General features: G+C 40.7%; 1 protein-coding gene across 1 annotated transcript in view; it reads left to right on the forward strand.

Annotated features, from left to right (window-relative positions):
• The window catches only part of LOC129696081 (oxidation resistance protein 1-like), a 147,361-nt gene that overhangs the window by 32,225 nt on the left and 94,938 nt on the right, over positions 1 to 20,198 (forward strand). The window contains exon 4 of the mRNA XM_055633489.1: positions 3,588 to 3,740. Within this exon, the coding sequence (XP_055489464.1) occupies positions 3,588 to 3,740 (153 nt within the window). The remainder of the gene's footprint in view (positions 1 to 3,587; positions 3,741 to 20,198) is intronic.

Consider the following 20,198-nt stretch of genomic DNA (forward strand, 5'->3'; position numbering starts at 1 on the left):
TCTCATCTCATCAACTTCATGGACTTCAATCCAACGTTTGTAGAAATGATGGCCCAATGTACAGCATGCAAATTTTTCCCCATAGATAGATATTTATATTTTGAGTTATTCATGCTGCCATGAAAAGGTTGGGTTAGGATTGATAGGATGTTGTAAATTGGTAGGATCTATGAATAATTAGAGTCAGCAGAAAATTCCTTCAGCCATTTAAAATTTCAATTTACCTGGGCATATTATGGCTTGGTAATGTATGCTACCAAAGTCCACCAGCACGTAATGCCCATGGAGCAGCAGCCGGCCGGTGCTGTGACTTCGCTCCGCTGCTTCTACGCTGCGAATTTAACGTAGAACAAAAATCTTTGCTTCCCTCTTTTCGTTTTTGCATTTGGATTTTTGCTCCCTGGCGGTGCATTAGCTCGAATGCGCTTGTCCTGGGGGAGATTGGGGACTGCTCGGGGCTGAAGCGGGCTGGATTGGGAGCGGGGGAGCCCGGGTTGTCTGTCTGTCATGGGCTTGGAGTGCGGTGACACATCGGCCACTATTGTAACCAGCAGAAAGTACTGAATTTCAAACATCTGCCTTTCTAATTTTTAAACTATGGATTAAGATTTTGGAATATTACCAAGATTTTTAATTGTTGTGTTGATTTGTTGAGTTAACTTAATTAATAAGACTCAGACACCAGTGGGATAGAATTGCCAACCCACACATTTGTAATTAGCTCCCAACTGTGTTCCTGGAAATTCATTAATATAACTCTGCAGATTGCACTAAAGTTGAAATCAGCTTGTATGTGGATCAAGGACTCACCTTGCTGATTCAGCTAAATCGCAGGTTTCAGTGAGTTAATAAGGAAAATGGAAGCGGACACAATGGCAGGTAAATCTATCTAGATACAGGGAGACTTTTGTGAAGGAAAATGTTTCAGAAGGAGATGAGCAAGGTATGCAAGGAGGCAGGCAGGGGAACCAAATCCAGGACTCCAGGGCTGGATATGAAGAAACAATTAACAAAAGAAAAAGGAGTGCATGATACATATCAGTTGAGAACCAGGCTGAAAGGAGAATTTAAAAAAAAAAAGCAAATTAAGAGAGAATATGCAGATAAAATTAAAGTGAACATAAAACTTTCTTGAGGCATGAAGAAAATCAGCGGCAGTAAGAAGAGCCTGAAAAAGTCAATCCAAGCTTAGAAACAGAAGGTTGGAATATTTGCCAAGGGAGAGGGTGCTGCCTGTATCTTGGAGGTGGTAGTTTAGTGTAGAGATACAGCATGGAAACAGGCCCTTCGACCCACCAAGTCTGCACCGACCAGCGATCCCCACACATTAACATTATCCTACACACACTAGCGACAATTTTACATTTGCACCAAGCTAATTAACCTACAAACCTGTGCGTCTTTGGAGTGTGGGAGGAAACCGAAGATCTTGGAGTGAACCCACGCAGTTCACGGGGAGAACGTACAAACTCCGTACAGACAAGCACCCCTAGTCAAGATTTTGGAGGAAGTCTGAGGAATAATATTTTCATGAAGAGGGTAGTTGGGAGTCTGGAAAGCTCTGTCTGAGAAAATGGTGGGAAGGTAATCTCGCATAATTTAATTAGCATCTGGGTGGCCACTTAAAATAACTGGATGTAGAAAGCTTAGGACCAACCGTAAATGGGATTGATATTGATAGAACCTGATTGTCGGCATATAGTAGGCAGAAGAGTCTTTTCTATGCCATTTAATTCCATGACTGAGAACATTTTCTGCTAAAATCATTTTTAGCTAAGGATATACTGGGATAGCATGTTATGCAAGAACATCTTTTTTTTTTAAAGGGTAAGATTCCAATATGATGGCTGGTTGACACTGGTTTATTTTAGATTTTACTTTCGACAACATGCAAATTAATTGCAGTAAAGTGTTTCCATACTAATGCGACAAAGATGATAGTCTTGGGCTGGGACCATTCTTTAAAGCAGTGCACTTTGGAACTCTAACCACAGTTGTACGTTACTGTGGTGCTGTAATATTTATCCAGATTCATATTTTATCAAGATAGAGGGTAAGAAAAAATATATTATTTTTCCCTCCATTAAAAATCACCTATCAAATAAATATTTTCTCCGCACCAGTCTGGAACCGTCAAGTACTATAGTGTGAAGCTGCTCGCCGCCAGTGTAACTTAGGTAATCCAACTGAGTAAGTAATTCACTGGATACTAAGTGCAACCTCACTAAACATTAATTTGAGATAGACACAAAATGCTGGAGTTACTCCAGCAATTTGTGTTTATCTTTGGTTTAAACCAGCATCTGCAATTCCATTTTATTACATTTTGGATATTAACTTGTTTTGCATCAACCCAAAGCATAAAATCTATTGGATAAAAATTAGACTTAATTTAATAACTTTTGTATTATTCAGAACAACATACAAAAGTTCATTTTTTTTCCTAAATTCTGTAAATTGGATTCATAGTGAAAATTATTTGAGTTAATGTTAAATTATTGTAACATGACAAAATAGATTACAGTTTTGAGAACGCGATGTGCTTTTTTCAGTCAATTGTTTCATTTGTAAGTTATCCAACAGTTTGGTTTGATACAAGTATTGAGAATAATTCAATGCTTTCTCTCCTGCATAGTTGCCTGGTTTCATATATTCCAAATATTGAATGCAATGGCTGGAAAATCACATGTAAATATATTTGCGTTTCTTACCTTTTCCCCTGCTTTACTTCCAGTTCTCTTTGAAGATGGGTCCTTATGCCAAATACCGTCAGTTCAATTCCTTCCACAGATGCTGAGTTTCAGAAGGTCTCGACACGGAACGTCGCTAATTCCTTCTCTCCATAGTCATCCGCTGAGCTTCTCAGGCATTCTGTGTCTACCTTCAATTTTACCAGCATCTGCAGTTTTTCTTAAATTTTTCAAGCAATCTGTTTTTTCTTCAAGAATGCAGCATCTGGAGTGTCTGTTTCTCTATAACAGCCAGTATCAGTCTTGTTAGACTTCACGTTGGTGCAAGGTAAATAGTTTTATGGAGGCATAGTGGCACAGCGGTGGAGTTGCTGAGCAAGACACCCATGTTCGATCCTGACCTTGGATGCTGTCTCGATAGAGATTCAGATTCAGATTCAATTTTAATTGTCATTGTCAGTGTACAGTACAGAGACAACGAAATGCATTTAGCATCTCCCTGGAAGAGCGACATAGCAAACGATAGAGGTTGGACGTTCTCCCCGTGACCATGTGGGATTTCTCCGTGTGTTCCAGTTTCCTCCCACATTCCAAAGATGTGCCGTTTGTAGCTTAATTGGCTTCTGTATATTGTCCTCAAGTGTGTAGGATAGAATTAATGTGGGGTGATCGCTGGTCAGCGCGGATGATGGACCGAAGGGCCTGTTTCCACACCGTATCTCTAAAACTAAAACTAAATGTGCAATTGATATGTACATATTTATAATTAGATACTGTCTATTTAACTTTGCATTTTTATTATCTGATGCCATTTAATTCCAGTTGGTGCAAATTTAGATGTTTATATTGTATATCTGTCAACTCTCATGTTACTCAATGAAAGTTATGTCATTTCAGGATGTAGACAATGTTCAACGCAAAGATTCAACCGCTTCACCGACACACAGTTGCATTCGACCAGCAAGAGTCGTATCGTCCACTTCAGAGGAAGAGGAAGCCTTTACAGAGAAGTTTCTTAAAATTACATGCAGATACATAACTCATGACAAGGTAACCAAATTTCAATTTTAATTTATTCTGAGGTGTCCCTTCTTCACACTGCAACATCAGGCATATAAATGGCATTCAGTGTTTTTGCCCATTTGGCCGTGGAGTAGAAAGGGAGATATCCCGATTTGCACTTGTGATCATTCAGTTAATGCAGATTAAAATGTAAGATATGCTGGAGTTCAGTTTTGTCAGGTCTGATTGTAATATAACACAATGTAGCATCTTTTCTATCCTTGCAGTTGAGCAACCGATACTTGATCCAGCGTCTTCTGTCTGTCTGTCAGGTGTATTGAGAGATCGGCCAATGATTGTTGTATCAGTGGTTCTGGGCAGACCATCTATGCTTCTTCACCAGAGACTAAGGATGCGGTCCTGACCAACCTAAGGAGCTTACTACTCTCTGCCATCTAAATTCTCCCTAATCATGGATCCTGTCCAACTTTCCTTTCAATCAAGATCAATCAACATTTAGATTGACTTCCAAGAAAATTAAGGTCTTGAAAATTCATCATGTCTTAAGAGCAGTGCAGCTAATTTTTTTTATGTTATTACAAGTTTATCTAGTCAGGCAATGCAATAAGGACATGAACAACCACTGCCCTATCCTGTCCCAGAAAATATTTTATATTTATGTACATCCATACACTTGGAACTGCTATTATTGGTTGAGTTATGAAAACCAACCCATATCGAGTTTTACATTGGTGGTTGACTTTTTGGGCCAGATACCTTTGCTGGCATTCACAAACAATAATCAGTATTTTCACATTGTTACAACGGTGTAAATAACTGCACATTGGTTACTCCATGGTGAATTCTGTAAGGATAATTGGCTAAAGGGATGGTGCATTGATGAATTTAACAGACAGTAAACCAAATGACTGGGCAAATAACCCAGAGACATGCGTTTGGGTGCTGTCTTGGCAGGTGTGGAACTGAAAATTGAGTTAATAATCTAGGAATAATCATTGTGTGAACACTTTTTCTTAAAGGCCTAACTATTGCATCATTAATTAAAAGACAACGTCCAGGATGTATTCAGCTGGTCAGGCAGCATCGGGAGGGACCGGAAAGGCGACTCTTTGGGTCGGGACACGTCTTCAGACACAACACAAGGAACTGCAGAATTTTAATTAAACACTGCTCATTAGACAATAATAGATTTAAAATACCCTGTAAAATTGAGGTCACTTGGTTTGATAAAACAAAAACAGGAAACCAGTATTATTGGTTACACAAAAAAGCTGGAGAAACTCAGCGGGTGCAGCAGCATCTATGGAGCGAAGGAAATAGGCAACGTTTCGGGCCGAAACCCTTCTTCAGACTGAATAAAACCAGTATTATTGATTGAATTGAATACTTTAAGGTCACATGTGACAAGTCACAGTGAAATTTTTTGCTTGCTGACCCAAGGTATGCAAATAGTCGGCCATAAAGTTGCCAAGTCCCCCTTTGTTCTCCCTCTCCTCACGGTGGTCCCCCCACACGGGTCCTCTTTTGTTCCTTCCCTTGGCAGCGGCGTCCTTACTTCAACGTGTCCGTCCTCATCCTTTTCTGACAGTCAGCGCCATCATTGACCGCCACACCGACCTCTCCAATAATGCCGCCGGGTCCTCTCTGACGCCGCTGCGGTGCCGACCCCCGGGCCTCGACCCGCGAGGCTCCACCACTGACCTGTGAGGGTCCGGCCCGTGAGGCCCAGGCTCTGGCCCGTGAGGGTCCAGCATTGGCATCTCAGCTGCACCTCCAGTAGGCGTCAATCCCATCAATGCTTTTATTTTAAATAAAAATGGTGAAAAGATTCTGCATGCGAGGCGCATTTTTTGAATGCTGAGAGATTGAAAAGTTTTGATATTCAGAGGAACATTTGTGTCCTTGGATATAAATCACTGAAAATTAACATGCAGATACAGCGAAAAATTATGAAGGTAATTTTAAATTGCCAGTAGGTTTGAGTGCAAGTGTGCAGTAAATCTTACTGTAATTATTTAGGGACCTCAAATGTGAAATAGAAGGGACAAGTCCGAAGCCTTATTTAAGGAAGGATATACTTGTTACAGGGAGATTGCAAGGAAAGTTCATCAGCTGCATTTCCCAGAAGGGAGAGTCACTTCAATCAGGAGAGATTAAACAGACTGGCCCTAAACACAGTTCAGTTTAGAATAAGGAGAGGTTATATTACATCGCAACTTGACAGAGTGTCCAGAACCATGGCTCAAATCGTCTACACTGCTTCATTTTCTCATGCTCTTCAGTTCTAGCAGTGCACATTGATGGGTGTTCCTGTATCAACGTGACCTATATTACCATGCAAAGTTAAAAGGAGGACTGCACGGGGAATAACATAATCTCACGATGTGGAAATTGGGGCATGTATGCAGCTGTGAATAACTCTACATGGTGCCAACATGAAACGGGCTGTAAATGTCATCTCAAAAAGATACAATGTGCTGGAGTGACTCAGCAGGACAAGCAGCATCTCTAGAGAACATTGATAGGTGATGTTTTGGGTCGAGACCTTTCTTCAGACTGATTGTAGTGGAGGAGTAGAAAGCTGTAAGGGGGGAGAGGCAGAACAAAGAGTGGCAGGTAATAGGTGGGCAGGCGAGGAGGGTTTGGATAGGCAGGTGGTTGCAACAAAGGCCAGATATAAAAGCAGAAGGTGTAAGACGGGATTGGAGAGTTGGGGCTTATTTTAAAAAACCTTTGCCTGTGTCCACCTATTACTTCCAAGAAGGGTTTCGACCCGAAACGTTGCCTAATTCCTTCGCTCCATAGATGCTGCTGCACCCGCTGAGTTTCTCCAGCTTTTTTGTGTACCTATTACTTCCAAGCGTTGTCCTGCCTCTCCCCACTTCCAGCTCTCTTCTTCCCCATCACCCTCCACAATCAGTCCAAAAAAGGGTCACGATCCATGTTCTCCAGAGACACTCCCTGAACTGCTGAGTTACTTCTGTGCTTTGTGTCCTTTTGTGTATTAACCAGCATCTGCAGTTCTTTGCTGTTCATTTCACTCCAGATGAAGTTCATTTTCAATTGTGCAACAATACCTGGATCAATATGAGAATAGGCCATATATTTGCAGGTGAAACACATAGAATTAGAGAAAGTATGCACCAGTCTCATTTGTCTGCTTTTGACACATAGCCCACTAAACACATCTTATCTATCTATCTGTCCTTCTCTCTGGCTCTCTCATAATTTTATACAGCTTCAGTTAAGTCTCAGAGTGTAGGAAAGAACTGTAGATGCTGGTTTAAACCGAAAATAGACACAAAAAATGGGAGTAACTCAGTGGAACAGGCAGCATCTCTGGAGGGAAGGAATGGGTGATGTTTCGGGTCGAGACCCTTCTTCAGACCTTTCTTCAGTAAAAGGCATTTACCCACCTTTCATCATCATCCCACCTGCTCCAAATCCCAGACTTCCTTTAATCCTTATGATTCCCTGAGGCCTCCTCTAATCCAATCAATCTTTGATGTGAAGGTTTTGATCTTCACTATTAGTGTCTACCAGCAATCTCCTTACCCTGCCCCCCCATCTCCACGCAAAACAGTTACTTAACAGACTACTGTCTCTGATACCATATAACCATATAACAATTACAGCACGGAAACAGGCCATCTCGGCCCTTCTAGTCCATGCCGAACACTTACTCTCACCTAGTCTCATCTACCTGCACTCAGACCATAACCCTCCATTCATTTCCCGTCCATATACCTATCCAATTTATTTTTAAATTATAAAATCGAACCTGCCTCCACCACTTCCACTGGAAGCTCATTTCACACAGCTGCCATTCTCTGAGTAAAGAAGTTCCCCCTCATGTTACCCCTAAACTTTTGTCCCTTAATTCTCAAATCATATCCTCTTGTTTGAATCTTTCCTACTTTGAATGGAAAAAGATTATGCACGTCAACTCTGTCTATCCCTCTCATCATTTTAAAGACCTCTATCGTCCCCCCTTAACCTTCTGCGCTCCAAAGAATAAAGACCTATCTTGTTCAACCTTTCTCTGTAACTTAGGTGCTGAAACCCAGGCAACATTCTAGTAAATCTCCTCTGTACTCTCTATTTTGTTGACATCCTTCCTATAATTTGGCGACCAGAATTGTACACCATACGCCAGAATTGGCCTCACCAATGCCTTGTACAATTTTAACATTACATCCCAACTTCTATACTCAATGCTCTGATTTATAAAGGCCAGCACACCAAAAGCTTTCTTTACCACCCTATCTACATGAGATTCCACCTTCAGGGAACTGTGCACAATTATTCCTAGATCCCTCTGTTCAACTGCATTCCTCAATTCCCTACCATTTACCATGTACGTCCTATTTTGAATTGTCCTGCCAAGATGTAGCACCTCACACTTATCAGCATTAAACTCCATCTGCCATCTTTCAGACCACTTTTCCAAATGGTCTAAATCTCTCTGTATAATTTGAAAATCTACTTCATTATCCACAACACCACCTATCTTAGTATCATCTGCATACTTACTAATCCAATTTACCACATCATCATCCAGATCATTGATGTATATGACAAACAACAGTGGACCCAACACAGATCGTTGAGGCACCCCACTAGTCACTGGCCTCCAACCTGACAAACAACCATCCACCATTACTCTCTGGCATCTCCCATTCAGCCACTGTTGAATCCATCTTGCAACACCCCTATTAATACCCAACAATTGATCCTTCTTAACCAACCTTCCATGTGGAACCTTGTCAAAGGCCTTACTGAAGTCCATATAGACAACATCCACAGCTTTATCCTCATCAATTTCCCTAGTAACTTCTTCAAAAAATTCAAGAAGATTAGTCAAACATGACCTTCCAGGCACAAATCCATGTTGACTGTTCCTAACCAGACCCTGTTTATCCAGATGATTATATATATTATCTCTAAATATCCTTTCCATTAATTTGCCCACCACTGACGTCAAACTAACAGGTCTATAATTGCTAGGTTTACTCTTAGAACCCTTTTTAAACAATGGAACAACATGCGCAGTACGCCAATCCTCCGGTACCATTCCCGTTTCTAATGACATTTGAAATATTTCTGTCATAGCCCCTGCTATTTCTACACTAACTTCCCTCAATGTCCTAGGGAATATCCTGTCAGGACCTGGAGACTTACCCACTTTTATATTTTTTCAAAAGTGTCAGTACTTCCTCTTCATTGATCCTCATAGTTTTCCATAGCTACACTACTTGTTTCCCTTACCTCACATAATTCAATATCCTTCTCCTTGATGAATACCGAAGAAAATAAATTGTTCAATATCTCCCCCATCTCTTTTGGCTCTGCAGATAGCTGTCCACTCTGACTCTAATGGACCAATTTTATCCCTCGTTATCCTTTTGCTATTAATATAGCTGTAGAAACCCTTTGGATTTACTTTCACCTTACTTGCCAAAGCAACCTCATATCTTCTTTTAGCTTTTCTAATTTATTTCTTAAGATTCTTTTTACATTCTTTATACTCCTCAAGCACCTCATTTACTCCATGCTGCCTATAATTATTGTAGATCTCTCTCTTTTTCCGAACCAAGTGTCCAATTTCCCTTGAAAACCATGGCTCTTTCCAATTATTACTCTTTCCTTTCAACCGAACAGGGACATAAAGATTCTGTACTCTTAAAATGTCACCTTTAAATGTCCTCCATTTCTCTTCTACATCCTTCCCATAAAACAAAATGTTCCTGTTCACTCCTTTTAAATCCTTTCGCTTCTCCTCAAAGTTAGCCTTTCTCCAATCAAAAATCTCAACCCTTGGTCCAGTTCTGACCCTCTCCATAATTATATTGAAACTAATGGTATTGTGATCACTGGACCCGAAGTGCTCCCCAAAGCATACCTCCGCCACCTGACCCGTCTCATTTCCTGACAGGAGGTCCAGCACTGCCCCTCCTCTAGTAGGTACATCCTGACAACTTTCACCCTCACCTCAGTTAATCCACATTGCTCCCTCTGTCCACACACTGCTCTGCACACCTGCAGCCTGCACCTAGCCGAGCATCAGGCAGCAGTTGTCAGTGGCCAAAAATATTGAATGATCACTCATAGAAACATAGAAATTAGGTGCAGGAGTAGGCCATTCGGCCCTTCGAGCCTGCACCGCCATTCAATATGATCATGGCTGATCATCCAACTCAGTATCCCGTACCTGCCTTCTCTCCATACCCTCTGATCCCCTTAGCCACAAGGGCCACATCTAACTCCCTCTTAAATATAGCCAATGAACTGGCCTCGACTACCCTCTGTGGCAGAGAGTTCCAGAGATTCACCACTCTCTGTGTGAAAAAAGTTCTTCTCATCTCGGTTTTAAAGGATTTCCCCCTTATCCTTAAGGTGTGATCCCTTGTCCTGGACTTCCCCAACATCGGGAGCAATCTTCCTGCATCTAGCCTGTCCAACCCGTTAAGAATTTTGTAAGTTTCTATAAGATCCCCTCTCAATCTCCTAAATTCTAGAGAGTATAAACCAAGTCTATCCAGTCTTTCTTCATAAGACAGTCCTGACATCCCAGGAATCAGTCTGGTGAACCGTCTCTGCACTCCCTCTATGGCAATAATGTCACTCAGTTTTAGCTGAGGCCTTGTGATTCTGGTGCAATTGTATTTTGTAGGAGAGGACTCATCGATAACGTGGAACTCTCCTAGTGCCAGCATGCTGTAAAGGCTGTAAATTAGTTTGCTCCCTTAACTTTTAACTTTCACTTACTACTTTTTCAATGTTACTTGTGACTACTTGACTTCAAGGCACGGTCTAACTTTTTATAAAATGTTAATAACACTTTTACACGCCTTAATCATGAAAAGGATGGAGACAAGAAGGAAAGGAGGCTCCTCAAGGAAGGAACAGGGGAAAGCCACAACCACAGCCACAGTTTCTGACTCTAGTATCATTGAAGCAATATCGAAAATGAACGATTAATTGAAAAATGAACTGAAAAATGAAATGAAAACAAGATTTGGCAGTTTGGAAGAAATGGTGAAAGGTGTTTCAAACAAATTGAAGGAAGTTCAAGAAAGCTGTCTATGTTACAAGATGAACTTCGTGAACAAGAGGAACAAATTGATAACTTGCGAACCCTGGGCCAGGAGAGAGATTTGAAGATTGGAAAAACTGGACGGAGAATTAATGAAAATACTCGAGCACTTCAGCAATATAAGACTAAAAATATAGACCTGGAAAACAGAAGCCGTCAATTGAATTTACGAATTGTTGGTTTGCCGGAAGGTCAAGAAGGAGATAATGTTATAAAATATGCTTCTAAAATGATAAAGGAGACTTTCAACATTAAGCACAATGAAAATCTTCCGTTTTTGGATAACGCACATAGGATTGGGAAGAAATCTGGTAATAAACCGAGACACTTGATTATTCGGTTTCACTTTTTGCAAATGAAGGAGAATATTCTCCAGGTAGCAAAAAAGGTTGGGCGTGGTTAAATATGAAGGATGCAAGAAGTGGCCTCACTGACCCATATGTTTTGGTCCTGCCCACTTTTGGAAAAATATTGGAAATACATAATTGATACTATTTCTGTAGTCTTAGGCATTGATTTATAACCTCATCCTATTACTGCAATTTTTGGGCTACCAATGTTTGATTTTATTCATTTGTCCCGCTCTGTCCATCGGTTGATTGCTTTTACCACACTAATCGCCAGAAGATCTATTTTATTTAAATGGAAAGACTCCAACCCTCTGACCACGCTCCAGTGGTACTCTGAAACAACATCATGTTTACATTTAGAAAAAAATCAGGAGTGACATTGTTGAACCCTTGGTTAAATTTGATAAGACTTCGGGGAAAAATTATTCAACACTTTCACACAACATAAATTGCTCCCTCTATAACCGTTATAAAAATTATTTTACCTCTATGTGGTGGAACGGACTTGACGACGAACAGACTTAAATTGTTGAAATTCTCAGTTCAGATTCTGTTTTGCTTTGTTTTTATTTTATTTTTTTCCTTTTTTTTCCCTTTAGTTTAGGGTGGTTTTGTTTCTTCCTTTTTTCCTCTTGTTTTGTCTTTTTATCTGTGATTTTTTTTCTACATATATAAATTTTCTTTTAAATATTTAACTATATTCAATGTGTATTTTGACACTGGACTCATATTAGGTTATACCTGTTATTAATGTAATCCTGATCCCTATGTATCAATATCATTTTATGTTTATCATTACTCTTTTTGCTCTGTCTTTTTTGTTTTTTGGAAAAAAACTAATAAAAAGATTTTAAAAGAAAGAAAGATAATGCACATTTACTTCATTCCAAGTGCAACATTTGAGTACACCAGAATTTATTGGCAGTTATACTTGGACCACTTGCTGTTTGAAGGTAAAACTGGCCTGACTAACTCCCAGGCAACTTCATTTTAGCAGTAATTTCCACATGGAAGAAAATTATCTTACTGATTGTTACTTGAAACAAAAAGATGCTTTGTTGTTTCATGAGGAAGTTTTGGATCTGTTTCTGTTGTTGCCTTAACTTATTCCTGCATTGCCATGAACATGCTTCTGCAGCCATTGCATCTGCCAAACATTGTTCAAGGCCTTTGGTGACAGGATGGTGTGTATCATGTTTTTTTCCCCAGACTCGTCATTCAGGAAATCATGAACTTTCTTGAACTTTCCCAATGATTTGGTTGTACATGCCTAAATGCAAGCTTCCAGTTTGTTCTAATTTTATGCAGAAGATGACAGGGGAATTGTTTATTGATTTCTGCTGGAAATATGTATATACCAAAGACTGATGTTAACCAAAATGGTTAACTCTTACTGAGTGATCAATGGTTGACATAGACTCAAAGGGCCTGTTTCCAAACTAATACATCCGTTCACATATGTGAAAAAAGCATTCAAGGGAGCCTCTGGTTTAGGGACAGTTGGGAGTGAATGAAACATAATTATTTTTGTTTACAATTATGAAGGATTATTGTTGTGTTTCTAAAATGATTAAGGAATTTGACAGACTTGACAGAGAAACAAGTTCCTCTGAGGAATCCAGAATTACATGGCAGTCTTGAAATTTGAGCAGAGCCATTGAAAATGAAATGTGGCTCCTTTTTGAGATGGACAGACTACATAACAGGATTACATAATTCTGCTTGAAACTATTAGTTCCATTTATCTTTTGGCGGATCAAATATTTAAGACTATGAAGGTACATGATAGAACAAAGGTGAGTAATTTGATGTTGGAATAGCCTGGTGGCTTTGAACCCCTATCACTAAAAATAGCAATGATACCTAGTAAAAATAACAATCAGGTATGACTTTCCAAAGTTTACAGCAAGGTCACACTTTGAGGCAATTGACTGGGAAGCAGAATGCACAGCCTTTACCAGCTCTAAGTTGAGATTTATCTTGTTTTATTACCTCCATGATATTTCTTGTATGGTGAAAAGATATTTACCTGTAGCCTGTGACATTTCTGTTGCCATTATACAGCGCTGGCTTCCACCCTGGCCAGGCTTTGTCAGGCTAAATCTTGCTAACAAAATTCCTGAGTGTTGATTAAACACAATATCTGTGTGTTTGCTTCATACTTTGTGACCATTTGTGCTCCTTGACAAAAATAAATATTACAAACATGTTGTCTTGGTACTCTGCTTTCCTCTTAGATATTTTTCATTAGGTTATGTAACTCAATAAAAAATTAGTTTATTAACTTTCCACACTGACCCTCAGCATACCACCTGAAATAAATGCAATGTTCAGAATAACATTCAGATTGTAACATGATAACATGTATGTTTTTTTCAGATTTATTTCACAGGACAGCATTTTATTTCATTTGTAATGACATTTAGGAGTATTTTATGCATTGTAGAAGTACATGTGTAACTCGATTGCTGTTGGAATTTGTGAGTCTCATTTCTGAACAGGCTGAGGATGATGAGTTTGATAAATTACTGATCAGCAAGGGCATGTGCAGTGTAGGGGTTTGCCTTTGTAGTTAAAATTGTAGGACCTGTCTGAGCTGCCTGAATGGATAAACTGAGATTCCACTTCGAATGCTGCCGTTTGGTGACATTTATTTAAGCTGTGGAATTTTCTTTGTTTAGAACAGAATATGTCTCTCAAGTTTCAAATTTGACCCCAAGCATACCATGCCTTGTTTGAACAAAGATCTCGCTTTTGCAAGCTGCACTGTAAATCCGATTGCAAGCCTTGCATTCCTTTTTAACAATTACGACCGAGAAACTGAATGCTGGTTGAGTGATCAAAAGCCATTCCAATTTCTGACATTAGGAGACCAGCCTGAAGCACCACGTTGCTATATTACACGTTACACAAACACACAGAGCAACACCGGAAATTGGAGGAACAGCACCTCATATTCCGCTTGGGGAGTATGCATCCCGCGGGCATGAACATTGAATTCTCCAAATTTTGTTAGCCCTTGTTGTCTCCTCCCCTTCCTCAGCCCTCGGGCTCTCCTCCCATCCCTCAGCCCTCGGGCTCCTCCTCCTTTTTCCTTTCTTCTCCCTGCCACCCCCCTTCAGTCTGAAGAAGGGTTTCGGCCCAAAACGTTGCCTATTTCCTTCGCTCCATAGATGCTGCTGTACCCGCTGAGTTTCTCCAGCATTTTTGTGTACTTTTGCTGTATTCATTTATATAGTTGAGCCTCCACCCCACCTTATCGCAGCACCATTTGCGGAAAATAAGTTTGCTTAAAGCTGCTTTTTCTGCATTAAGCATTAAGCATTTCCGCATTAAGCGTTAAGGTAAAAATATGTCTATGTGTGAAGTATAGTTATGACAATTTCTTGGACATTTTGTTTTACTCAGAAAATTTAACTGGACAAATGACTGGTGATGCTAATGCAGTTTCTACATCAGGGGCACATGAGATGACCTTGTTCTTCCAGCATTCTTTATAACCATATAACCATATAACAATTACAGCACGGAATCAGGCCATCTCGGCCCTACAAGTCCGTGCCGAACAATTATTTTCCCTTAGTCCCACCTGCCTGCACTCATACCATAACCCTCCATTCCCTTCTCATCCATATGCCTATCCAATTTATTTTTAAATGATATCAACGAACCTGCCTTCACCACTTCCACTGGAAGCTCATTCCACACCGCTACCACTCTCTGAGTAAAGAAGTTCCCCCTCATGTTACCCATAAACTTCTGTCCCTTAATTCTGAAGTCATGTCCTCTTGTTTGAATCTTCCCTATTCTCAAAGGGAAAAGCTTGTCCACATCAACTCTGTCTATCCCTTTCATCATTTTAAAGACCTCTATCAAGTCCCCCCTTAACCTTCTGCGCTCCAGAAAATAAAGACCTAACTTATTCAACCTTTCTCTGTAACTTAGTTGTTGAAACCCAGGGAACATTCTAGTAAATCTCCTCTGTACTCTCTTGTTGACATCCTTCCTATAATTGGGCGACCAAATTGTACACCATAATCCAGATTTGGTCTCACCAATGCCTTGTACAATTTTAACATTACATCCCAGCTTCTATATTCAATGCTCTGACTTATAAAGGCTAGCATACCAAAAGCTTTCTTTACCACCCTGTCTATATGAGATTCCACCTTCAAGGAACTGTGCACGGTTATTCCCAGATCCCTCTGTTCAACTGCATTCTTCAATTCCCTACCATTTACCATGTACGTCCTATTTTGATTTGTCCTGCCAAGGTGCAGCACCTCACATTTATCAGCATTAAACTCTATCTGCCATCTTTCAGCCCATTCTTCCAAATGGCCTAAATCACTCTGTAGACTTTGGAAATCCTTTTCATTATCCACAACACCCCCTATCTTGGTATCATCTGCATACTTACTAATCCAATTTACCACACCTTCATCCAGATCATTGATGTACATGACAAACAACAGTGGACCCAACACAGATCCCTGAAGCACCCCACTAGTCACCTGCCTCCAACCCGACAGACAGCCATCCACCATTACCCTCTGGCGTCTCCCATTCAGCCACTGTTGAATCCATCTTGCTATTCCTGCATTTATACCCAACAGTTGAACCTTCTTAACCAACCTTCCATGAGGAACCTTGTCAAAGGGCTTACTAAAGTCCATATAGACAACATCCACTGCTTTACCCTCCTCAATTTCCCTAGTAACCTCTTCAAAAAATTCAAGAAGATTAGTCAAACATGACCTTCCAGGCACAAATCCATGTTGACTGTTCCTAATCAGACCCTGTTTATCCAAATGCTTATATATATTATCTCTAAGTATCTTTTCCATTAATTTGCCCACCACTGAAGTCAAACTAACAGGTCTATAATTGCTAGGTTTACTCTTAGAACCCTTTTTAAACAATGGAACAACATGCGCAGTACGCCAATCCTCGGGGACTATTCCCGTTTCTAATGACATTTGAAATATTTCTGTCATAGCCCCGGCTATTTCTACACTAACTTCCCTCAATGTCCTAGGGAATATCCTGTCAGGACCTGGAGACTTATCCACTTTTATATCTTTCAAAAGTGTCAGTACTTCTTTTACTTTGAAACTCATAGTATCCATAGCTACTCTACTAGTTTCCCTTACCTCACATAATTCAATATCCTTTTCCTTGGTGAATACCGAAGAAAAGAAATTGTTCAATATCTCCCCCATCTCTTTTGGCTCTGCAGATAGCTGTCCACTCGGTCTCTCCAATGGACCAATTTTATCCCTCGTTATACTTTTGCCATTAATATAGCTGTAGAAACCCTTTGGATTTACTTTCACCTTACTTGCCAAAACAACCTCATATCTTCTTTTAGCTTTTCTAATTTCTTTCTTAAGATTCTTTTTACATTCCTTATACTCCTCAAGCACCTCATTTACTTCATGCTGCCTATAATTATTGTAGATCTCCCTCTTTTTCCGAACAAGATGTCCAATTTCCCTTGAAAACCATGGCTCTTTCCAATTTTTACTGTTTCATTTCAACCGAACAGGGACATAACGATTCTGTACTCTTAAAATTTCCCCTTTAAATGTCCTCCATTTCTCTTCTACATCCTTCCCATAAAACAAAATGTCCCAGTTCACTCCTTTTAAATCATTTCGCAATCTCATCAAAGTTAGCCTTTCTCCAATCAAAAATCTCAACCCTAGGTCCAGTTCTGACCCTCTCCATAATTATATTGAAACTAATGGTATTGTGATCACTGGACCCGAAGTGCTCCCCAACGCATACCTCCGCCACCTGTCCCGTCTCATTTCCTAACAGGAGGTCCAGCACTGCCCCTCCTCTAGTAGGTACCTCTATGTATTGCTGCAAAAAACTATCCTGCACACATTTTACAAACTCCAACCCATCCAGCCCTTTTACAGAATGTGTTTCCCAGTCTATATGTGGAAAGTTTTATTTTAGAGTAACAACAGAAAATCTTGTACCATCGCCTGTAAGGAAGGCAAATTCAATGCTGAGGCTCTATAAGGCGCTGGTCAGGCCGCATTTTGAGTGCTGTGAATAAATTTAGGCCCCATATCTGAGGAAGGATGTGCTGGCTCTGGAGAGGGTACAGAGGAGCTTTTCTAGAATTATTCCAAGAATGTGGATTAGAATATAATGAGCGCTTGATAGTTACTCATTGAAACTTACAGAATAATGAAAGGCATAGATAGAGTGGATGTGGAAAGGATGGTTCCATTGATGGGAGTCCAGGACCAGAGATCATAGCCTCAGAATTAAAGGGTGCTCTTTTCGAAGTGAGGTGAGGAGGAACTTCTTCAGTCAGAGGATAGTTAATCTATGGGACATGGCCAAAGAGGGCTGATGAGGCCAAGTCAGTCGATATCTTTAAGGCAGAGGTAGACAAATTCTTGATCAGAACATGCGTCAAGGGGAGAATAAGTGTTCGGCACGGAGTAAAAGGGCCGAGATGGCCTGTTTCCGTGCTGTAATTGTTATATGGTTATATGGTTATGGGGAGAAGGCAGAAAACGGGATTAGGAGGCAGAGATCAGCCATGATTGAATGGCGAAGTAGACTCAATGGGCTGAATGGCCTAATTCTACTCCTATGACTTGTGAACTCGGGAAAAATGTTGTCGTGGAGTAAAGACAGTTGGGGATTTCCTCAACAACTGTGTCTTAGTACTGTAGCTGTAAGATCTGCAACTAAGAAAGGTACTTTCACCTCCAACCTATGCCGTGTAGATTTAGAGGCCCCTACCCTCTGATAAAAAATGTGCCCTCCAACACAGCTGCTGGCCACCTAAGAAGTTTGTAATGGCAAATTTCTTCAGTGCTTCATCCCTCCTGTTTCCTAGGAACCGGCAACTGTGATATGATCATTACTGTAAGAGAGAGAAACATTCTGAGGGAGCACACCTCTGCTTATAACATGCGATTCAATTGGAAACAGGGTTTTGTATAACAGAAAATTGTGATACAGACAGTTGCTGAGGAGTGCAACCCTTTGTGACGATGGGTCACCTGTACTTAACTAGAGCCGATTGCAAAATTGTAGTCTGATACCACAATGTTCTCCTTCCTGTTTTCTGCACATATTTATGCATTTTCAAAAATGATGAACCCCTTAATATTTCCTTTTTCTGTACATTTATCCGTTTGTACATATTACACATATACGTCAACTCCAACATCAGCATAAAGTGCCCCCACTTTGGTAAAGGTTGTTACAAACAATTTATTTGCTTTCAATGGTTATTAGTGGCTTAGTTAGTGGAGCTACCAGCTCATAACCCAAAGGATTATGGTTCTATTCTGACCTCTGTTCCTGTTTTTGTGAAATTTGTGTGTTCTGCAAGCAACCATGTGGGTTTGCTCTGAGTGCTCCAGTTTCCTCCCACATCTTAAAAATATGTTTTTAAAAGAGCCATAGAATGTGGAAACAGGGCCTTCTTCCCAACTTGCCCATGCCAACCAACATGCCCAATCCAGACTAGACCCACCTGCCTGTGTTTTCTCCAATCCCTCTAAACCTATCTTATCCTAACCATGTACCTGTCTAAATGTTTCTTAAACATTGCGATAATACCTGCCTTAACAATCTTCAAAGCTGATTCCATTCACCTACCACCCTTTCTGTAAAAAAGCTAACCCTCAGGCTCCTATTACATCTTCCCCCCCCCCCCCCCCCACCCCCACCTTAAATCTATCTCATAAGACCATATCCTCATGATTTTGTACCGATCATCCCTCATCCTCCTCCGTTCCACAAATAAAGTCCTAGCTTGCTCAACCTCGACCTAGAACTCAGACCGTCGAGTCCTAGCAACTTCCGCATAAATCTTCTCTGCACCCTTTCCAGCTTGACAACATCTTTCCTATAACATGGTGACCAATAATGAACACAATACTATGAATGTGGCCTCACCAATGTCTTATATAACTGTAACATGACCTCCCAACGTCTATACTCAATATTATGACTGATGAAGTCCAATGCGCCGAAAGCCTTTTGACCACCTCAAAATCTACTTTTGACACTACTTTCAAGGAACTATGTACCTGCACTCCTAGATCCCTCTGCTCTACAACACTTTCCAGAGCTCTACTATTCACTGTGTGGGTCCTGCCCTGGTTAGGCTTCCCAAAATGCAGCACCTCACATTTCTCTTATTAAATTCCATCAACCCTTCCTCAGCCCACCTGCCCAACCGATCAAGATCCTGCTTCAATTTTTACCTTCACTATCTAAAATCTACTAAAGTGATTTACAAATTTGCTTATCATGCCTTGTCCATTCTCATCCAAATCATTGATATAGATGACAAACAGCAATGGGCTCAGCACTGAACCCTGAAGCACACCGCTTGTCATAGGCCACCAGTCTGAAAATTAACCTTCCACCATCACCCTCTCCTTTCTTCCATGAAGCAAATTTTCTATCCATTCAGCTAACTCTCCTTGGTGAAAGATCCTATGCAATCTAACCTTCCAGTGCAGCCTAACTTGTGAAATGCCTTGCTGCATAATCTAAATGAACAGGTTGGAAATGTAATTTGACCGACTGGGTTCGACGTTCCAACATCGAGGAGCTCGCAGTCTCGGGCAGAGACTGATGTCGGGAAGCTCCAAAGTCGCAAGTGGTTCGACCAGCCCCGACCGCCCGGCGCGAGGGAGCTGAGATCCCCCCCCCCCCCCCCCCCCCCGATGCGGGAGCTTGATCGCCCAAACGTGGAGGTCCCAACCGTCAGCTACGGGAGGCTAGATCGTCCTGTCAACAGAAGGTTTGAGGCCCCCGACCACAGGAGAACAAAGAAGGGAAGAGGTTTGAACTTTTTTTGCCTTCCATCACAGTGAGGAATGTGGAGGAGTCGCTGTGATGGATGTTCATGTTAATATGTTATTTGGGTGTCTTGTTGCTCCTTATTGGTCATGACTGTATAGCAAACCAAATTCCTTGTATGTTGCAAAACATATTTGGCTAATAAAGTATTATTATGATTATGCGTTTGATTAGTAGGTTTGTAAA

Source organism: Leucoraja erinacea, chromosome 4, assembly GCF_028641065.1.
Source record: "Leucoraja erinacea ecotype New England chromosome 4, Leri_hhj_1, whole genome shotgun sequence".
Classification (NCBI taxonomy): domain Eukaryota; kingdom Metazoa; phylum Chordata; class Chondrichthyes; order Rajiformes; family Rajidae; genus Leucoraja; species Leucoraja erinaceus.